The 8,088-nt window shown below is 37.9% G+C and overlaps 1 protein-coding gene across 1 annotated transcript in view; it reads right to left on the reverse strand.

Moving 5' to 3' along the window:
• LOC107098762 (E3 ubiquitin-protein ligase Itchy-like) overlaps positions 1-8,088 on the reverse strand; it is a 45,356-nt gene that overhangs the window by 8,167 nt on the left and 29,101 nt on the right. Inside the window, exons 10-16 of the mRNA XM_015396599.1 lie at positions 7,290-7,464; positions 5,605-5,674; positions 3,723-3,807; positions 3,474-3,602; positions 1,274-1,346; positions 546-617; positions 312-400 (exon numbers count right to left, since the gene is read on the reverse strand). Of these exons, the coding sequence (XP_015252085.1) occupies positions 312-400; positions 546-617; positions 1,274-1,346; positions 3,474-3,602; positions 3,723-3,807; positions 5,605-5,674; positions 7,290-7,464 (693 nt within the window). The remainder of the gene's footprint in view (positions 1-311; positions 401-545; positions 618-1,273; positions 1,347-3,473; positions 3,603-3,722; positions 3,808-5,604; positions 5,675-7,289; positions 7,465-8,088) is intronic.

The following is an 8,088-nucleotide window of genomic DNA, read 5'->3' on the forward strand; positions in this document are numbered from 1 at the left end:
AATTGATGTGTGTGTGTATATATGAGGAATTGCATACTACTTGGATGTAAAATAATTGCCATCATAGCTTTGCCAAGCTGTTGCCTACCTTTGTGAAGCAGGAAAAAGACGAATACAAAGTGAATCCAGTAGAACTTTTTATTGCCTACCTGGAATGGGTAACAATAGTTGAATTTTGTCTCTCAAAATGGTATCGGTGCCCTATTTGTCGGTACTCGCTGATACCGATACCACCATTTTAGTGCTGGATCGGGGCCCCGCCTGATACTGGTATTTGTATAGGTGCAACGCTAGCCATAAATAAAGTTTACCTGGAAACTCCTCCATAATCAAGACCTTCTTCTCCTGGAAAGATGATCCACAGCCTTCTCCTCAGATCCTGAGGATTGATGCTCATGATCTAAAACAGAGAAAAACAGACTCAGGAATTAGTTATTTGAAAAACATTAATTATGTGATTTAAGGTTATTAATGCAGCTTTAATAGGGTATACCACTTTTAACCCTCAAGCTATAAACACATTCAAACTGAGGATATTTCCATACCTGCTGGAAAGAGTCATCAAACAGGTTCTTCCTTGTTACTGTGATCTTGACGTGCTGAGGTAACGCCAATTGCTTTAAAAACAAAAACACACGTTTTTTAAATTTTAAATGATAAAATGAGAGATAAGAACTAGAAGCTGCTTCTCCATGTCTGGTTCTGGGTTGGCAGAGAGAACCTGAACCAGAGGATCTGAGAGGTCTGGGTGGTTGATATATGGACCACTAGTCTATGATGCATTTAGGATCTAAGCCATTCAATTATTTATAGACTTTCTCTCTGAGAGACGGGGATCAAGTGAAGGACTTCAGAACTAGGGTGATGTGCTCTACTTTCACAGCATTCTGGATCAGCTGAAGCTGATCTGCTTTCTAAGCAGACCTGAGAAGACACTGTGATGAATTCAAATAAAGATAAACTCATAATTTAGTTTTTCAAGATTCTCCTGAGACATTAATCGTTTCATCCTAGAAATGTTCTTCAGGGGAAAGAAGGCCAACTTTGTAATTATTATGTGGGTTAAAGTCTGAAAGAGTCACAGCTCCCAGATTCTGGGCCTGATCCTTTTTATAATTTCTTCTTTGGTCCAAAAATGAATAGTTCAGTTTAACTTTTATTTAACAGAAATTAAATAAAAATTTGCCAAAATTATGAAAATAATTTTGGCAAATCTGTGCATTTATTTCTCCTGATTGTATCTTTACAGTAAACGCATCAGAACGACTCTTACCTGGCACCAAAATTTAAAGTACTGAACTTTAGCCTTGAAGTCTCGGACATATTGGATCTGTGGTCCATTTTCACTGTGGAAGATATAAACAGAGAACAATGATAACACAAATAAGTGGCTTTGAAGTAAAACGGCAAAATAGTCCCATGAATGTGACTCAGAGTAGCTTTAAACTTCCTGTTGTTCACATTGCTTTATGGATCACCAAGGGAAAACTAATTACTCTTGTTACTCATTTGGTGGTTTCTTCAGCTGTGACTGATGAAGAGGATGCTCAGGGTTAACGATTTTAATAAAAAAATCCTTCTTTGTGAAATCCTCTTCAGAGGTTCTGGAGGAGTCCCCAGAACAGAACCAGACTTTTAGCAGCTTGTTGGGTTTCGCACATCAACTGTTCTGATGCTGCTAAACCAACAGATGATGGCAGAAAAACTAAAACTCTCTACAACAGACCAATAGTAGATCTGGATCCTCTAGCAGAGGTTTCTGGGTCAGGCTTATCAAAGTACTTGTCAGCTCATCATTCTGCTTCTTAACCAAACCTGTTTGGCTGCATTAAACAGGCAAAAGGAAAGATGATGCCTGCTTCATAGTGTTATGTAAAGAGCAAAAGGTAAAATGAAAACAAACATGGGGAGAGAACACAGCAGTTCTGCAGTTCATGGTTCTTTAAAACATGTCAGGATTAAATGCCTACTATTATGTACTTTGTGTTTAGAAGCTGCTCTACTGACTGTAGCTGTCCTAAAAAGTAAACTATGTGTAAAACGTTTCTTCTTGTTTGTGTTTAGGTTCAGAGACGTTCAGCCTCAGCCACACAAACTTTTGTTGTGTAAAACAGGCAATTGCTCCCAAATGATTTATTATCGCTTCTATCATCCCCCTCAGCACAATAAATGGCACAAATTATTGTGATGAACTTTTATAGTCTACATCCCTGCATGGGAGACCAATGCAATGAGACTTAAAGCAGCAGCTAATGTTCCCTGTTCAGTCTATCCATGGACCACTGGATCCAATCTGAAATGTTCCTAAATATAAATCGACGAGACTTATTGATTAATATAAATCAACATTTCTGAAGTTTAAAAAAAGAAATGAACTGATTTAGGTATCATATAAACCAACTATAATAATGGTTTATTTATGAGGCAATGATTATTTAGGGCCTAGTCACACTTTGACGATTTAGCCAGCGTATGCCTGATGTACTAGAATCTCCGAAAGCTCTGGCATTCGCTGAACTTTCTACATATTTTTTTTTCCAATTTTGGGCGTATACATAGAGTATTCATAACAAGTCCAGAACTTATGTCCAACGACGGCCTAACTTATGCATAATGCACGGCAGCATAATGCCCATGAATTGTCAAAAGTCAGCGTCCTGGGAGGAGCAGCGATGAACCTGGAGGCACCTTACCTGCATAAAAAGATGTGTTTGATCACGGTATTAACATAGCTGCTCTTTACCGTCCGCCAAAAAAAATAAATAAAAAGGAAGGAAAGAAGGAAAGACGATGATAGGGATAAAGTCTGGAAGAGAAGTGACTGTTTCCTCCTGTGAACCCCCTTTTATACCAAAACGCTGCCAATACATCATTAAACAGTAGCTCTAAGTTAAAAAACACATTCAGCAGTCATCTTGAACACGTCAGATACGTTGATATGCGTTGGAGATAAGTTATGCATAAGTTATGCATACGTTACTCATAGGTTAAGTTAAGCTAGATACCATGACTTGTGAGTAACTTATGCTTAATGTATGTCAACGATCAGATAACTTACCTGTAACTTATGGCCCACGTATGAGCATACGCTGCCATATGTACGTACTCTAAGTACTTATCGTATGTTGACGTGCGCCAGCGTACTTCAGCATACTCCAGCATGCTCATAACTTATACAAAATGTACCCAACGTATGCCAGCGTTTTTGCCTGATTTCTACGTTGTCAGGCATACGTTGTCTAAATCGTCAAGGTGTAACAGAGACTTCATAAATTCATCCAATATGCAGATTTCTTTTCTGGGAGTTATTTCACTCATAGTATCCAGATGAACTCAAATCAGTTTTAATCTCTAAGGCAGGTAAAAATAAAGAACTTTCCTATGTTTTTTTTGGTTGTTTCCCTTAGTTTGCCTGTTTTTGTACTGTTTGTTTAAAGTTTATGTTTTTCAGAGGTGAAGAAACAAAAACCTACAGTGAGGATTTTCCTGAGCGAGGGTCGATGTAGGTGGTGGTTCTCCTGTTGTGGTCTACAAAATAAGGAATACCGTCCACAGTGAACCTCATCTCCCAGCCTTCTGGGAGCGGCTTCTCATTCAGTAATCTGGAAACGAGAAGAAGAATCGGAAAGAAAGCAAAAAAATAATAAATGACAAAAAAAAAATGACAATTTTAGTCATGAAACAACAGGGTTTTGTTGTTAGGGCTGAATTCCCCCACTCACCCCTGTGTCCGTGGGTCCTCCCACTGTGTTGAGCGTGTTGGGTGATGTACAAAGTAAACTCTATTGTTTGAGTCAGTCCTCTTTTCTGAAGAGAGAAGCAGACCAGCTGGTTATCTAGGTTGGTCAGAAGGAGCCAACTAAAACTGTAATTATCTAAACTCAATTCAAACACAGATTTCTTTCATTTGTATGAATTAAAAAAACATTTAACTAATAAAATATAAATCAATAAAGTTCAGACAGATGTGTCCACCATCTGCTACAGCATAATGAAAACATCCAACACTGTCTGAGGAACTGTTTAGGATTGTTAAAAGCTAAACATTTATACCTCTTTCTTGCAGTACGACTGAGTCTCTCTAAGCTCTGAAAATTCACTTCCCTGAAGCACAGACAATTACCTTTGGCATAAATGATGATAAAAAAACAAACTCTTAATTTCCTGGTTCATTCCAGGGTTTTAGTTCTGCATTCCCTCTTAAGCTTGCTGGTCTAGAGTACAATGTTACAGGACTTTATTCTAACCATATGTTTTTTTTTGGGGGGATGCATACTCTATATTTTTTAACCCTGTGTTTTATAAATGAGACTCCTGGGCTGAATACTGAATCACACGTTACAGCCTGTTATGAAAGGTTAACACATTGATCACATTTTATCGAATTAAAATGTGATCATTTAAAAAAAAAAAGTCCAGAGGTTCTGAATGGTCTGACTGAGCACATTGATTGGATCTGGTTCTAAAAGGATCGTAAGCAGGGGTAACCAAAAAAATCAGCGGGGTTCAAATAAAGAAAATCATCAACGGGTGAAGGTCCGGAGACATTTATAATTATAATCTGTTACTTTAAACAAAATTTAAAACTGAAATAAAATGAGGTGATTATGCATCCATGATATACATTAACTTTTTAAATACAAAAAAAAATAGAAAATTTTTCCATTTTAAAATCAAAAGTGTTTTTTTATTTGTTTATATACCAAACAATCGTTTAGTTTTGTATATAGACAATTTCCTGATTCACATATTTGATAAAATACCTGAACTGACCGTTTGTTTGTTTTTTCTTTCTTTTCTATGGCTTAATGAGAGCAGTGGGCTGTACACTGCCCTGCAAGGCTTAAACCTAAGTTTGAATGGAGACAAAGCCATTCTAAAGCACATATCAAGGCTCATTTTAAGCCTGGATGGATATTTATTTTTTATTCTGTTCATGGTGGAGAATCCTGCTTCACAGCAGCAGGTTGAGCCAAACATCCTCTAAATGTGCAGGGTCATCTTTGAGCACCATTTCACTTTTCTTTCACCAGTTCACTGCAGTTCTTCCAGCAGTCCACACTTTCTCTGCCCTCTTTTTCTCATCCTCTTCTCCTTCTTTCCCATTGCCCGGCTTGCCACAGGTTTGGCTGCTGTGTCTAAAAGTAGCAGCAGCAGCAACCCAGACTGACAGCAGCTCATTGGATAATCTGTATCACGTGTAGCCTGGTGCCGGACGGCTTTAACATATTAACAGGAGAAGCAGCACAAGTAAAGTTAGACACAGTCGTCGGACAACATGCGATAATTTATAAATGTTTTAAATCAGGTTGGGTCCAGATCTCCTGCTGTTCCTGGGTTACAAAGAGAGCTTTTGCTTTTGCTGCCCAGCCGTGCTGATCCGTCCTGCACAGACATCCTCAGTCAGACCAGTTTGGAAGTATTTGGATGCAAGGTCACTGGATTATGGCTCGGGATAATATCATCTAATTGGCATGTTCACATTACATTTTTATTCTAATGTGCCAATTGTTCCAACTATTAATGTATTTATAAACACAATTGTTGTTCATATGGTTAACACACAGGAGGCCTGTGTACAGAAAGAAAAATGAAAGATCTTACCCCATCCATGAGGCAGCGGGCCAAGAGGATCGAACTCCTTATTCTGAGCAGCTGATGCCTGATCTTGGGCCTATAAAGAAAACAAAACCTTAATTTTAATATGTAAGGAAATGCACCTGTTTTAGGCTTTAGTTTGAGTCGGCAATGTTAGGAACTGGTTAAAACGTTCCCCAAAATTCAACTCATAAAAACACGAAACAACATAAAAGACCTGCAATAGTCTATTGATTATGTTATTTGTTTATTTAAATTAAGAAATGGAAGCAGTTTGAGGAAGGGATATTAAGGTTTTCCAGGGATTTTCTGATCAAATCTTAATTTAACAAAAAGCTGCCTTAAAACTGCCGGCCGACAGATGCTCACTATTTTTACAAAGCATTTTTCTATCAAAATCTCTCCAGATTCATATCTTTATGTACCACAGACTCTATGACCTCATAGAAGGGTTAACACTGTTTGAATAGGAAGGACATTTTCAATTTTCATTTCAGTTTCTGTTGCTATTATCCTTAATTCAGACTCTTTAGATATAGATACTCCATTAACTACGATATCTGATATGAATATTAGAAATTTATTTTTCACAGAATTGTGTTTATGGAGCTGCATTAATGAACCTTATTGAAACACATTCATACATATCCATTGTCTGATGCTGCAGAGACAAAAAATACTTTTTCTGCATTGATCAAAGTGCCTAAATTCCAATTAACAGGATGTGAAAGTAATGAAATTTTACTTTTGTTTACGGGACAACTATAAAATGTTCAGTTAGTGGGATTCATCATATGAAACAGATCCAACATGTTACAGAATAAAAAATGGATAAAATTATGCCTCAAATCCTACATTATGCTGGCAGATCAGAGTAGGTCAAAGTGATTTCCTTTCAATCAGGAAGAAGGAAGGAACCGCTGCAAGTATCAGAACATAATATAAAAGGAATAAAGATTTTTAAACATGATCTGTTCTTCCTGCAGGAGATTTGCTCCCAATGAAAGGGAAAACTAATTCTCCTGGAGATACCAACTTCAGCATTACACTAGTGCAGCTCATCGAAGGCAGGGCACTCCCACCTCTAGTCCCAAGGTGTTAAATAGTTTTGGTTGTGCGTCATCTTTTACATAACATAATCCTGTTGCCTGTGCTGCACTGAGCCGATGGGTCATTTCATTAAAGTTATGCCAAACTGTTCAACACTGCTGACAAACATGGTTGTACACAAACTTCCTGTGGACTAGGCATTAAACTAGAAAATGAAAAAATGCAGAGATTCTAGCAGAATCAGAATGTAAACTCCAGTTCCAGCTGATTTAAGCTGCCAAATCCTACCTCACAGGATGTTGGATTTAGACAAAAACTAATATTAAACTACTTAAAATACTCTTCTTAACTACTAGATAAGGCAGCTGGCATCAAAATAAACAACAACAAAAAAAAAAAAACAGAAGTTCTCTCTAAGTCTTTATAGCTGCGGAAAGAACAACGTAAAACACCCACAACTGTTTTGATCAAGAAATAAAACATTATTATAGTGACTTTTTTTATTTTTGGCATACGTACGAGGGGATCCAGCCATTCCTTGCAGCAGCAAACTCAACCTGACCGAGCAGCTGCATCAAATATCTCTCACACACCTTCACACACACGTCCCCCTCAGCATAATGCTGCTGAGGAAGTCTTACCCCGTATATAAACCTCTGGTTGAACTGCTGCATGGCGCCCTGCAGATGGTTTTGCTGGTGCTGCCACTGTTCATAGTTACGGACAGTCTCCATTGTGGGGCGCTGCCATGTGGTGGTTCGTGTCATGTGATCGACATAGTAGGGACGGCCCATCTGGTCCAAACGACGCTCCCATCTTTGAACACACAAACAAGGAAGACATTCATCAGAGGAGCACCTAGTCAGGAAAAATATCTAAGCAATGAGAACAAATGTAGAGGAAAATAATGAAGCTGTTGTATTTAGAAAAATTCAGACCAAAAATCAAACCCAGAAACAGACTCAGAAACCTTCAGTCTCTATGTCATTCTATGTCAACCTTTAGTACACTTTTCTATGTCTAGATGCATTATGTTAAATTCATGACTTAAACCGTGTGATCTCTTCTGCCAACATCTTTTTGCGTGCAGCTTCAGAACAATTGACTTAAAGAAGTTCACCAAGCTAAAAAATGAAGACCTGCTCTGTTCTGGGAAATCTAGAACCTCTGTGGGTGATTTTAAAAAGAATAATTCTTTATAAAATGAACAATACAGATGACCATAAGCATCATCTCCATTAGACTGTTGTACTAGAAGAGTCTCCTCAATCAAAAGTAGCTAAACAATGTTGCCAAAAATCAAAATTTTGTGTGAAGAAGAGTTTACTCCTACTCCTTTTTCTTGGCTGGTCCTTTGCTGGTTCCTCTTTAAAGGAAAATTCCGGTTTTTAACACTTTTAGCCCATTTTCTGTAGTGTCCAGGATGAAATCGAATGATCG

This window comes from Cyprinodon variegatus, unplaced genomic scaffold (assembly GCF_000732505.1).
Source record: "Cyprinodon variegatus isolate N-32 unplaced genomic scaffold, C_variegatus-1.0 Scaffold808, whole genome shotgun sequence".
In the NCBI taxonomy this organism is placed as follows: Eukaryota; Metazoa; Chordata; class Actinopteri; order Cyprinodontiformes; family Cyprinodontidae; genus Cyprinodon; species Cyprinodon variegatus.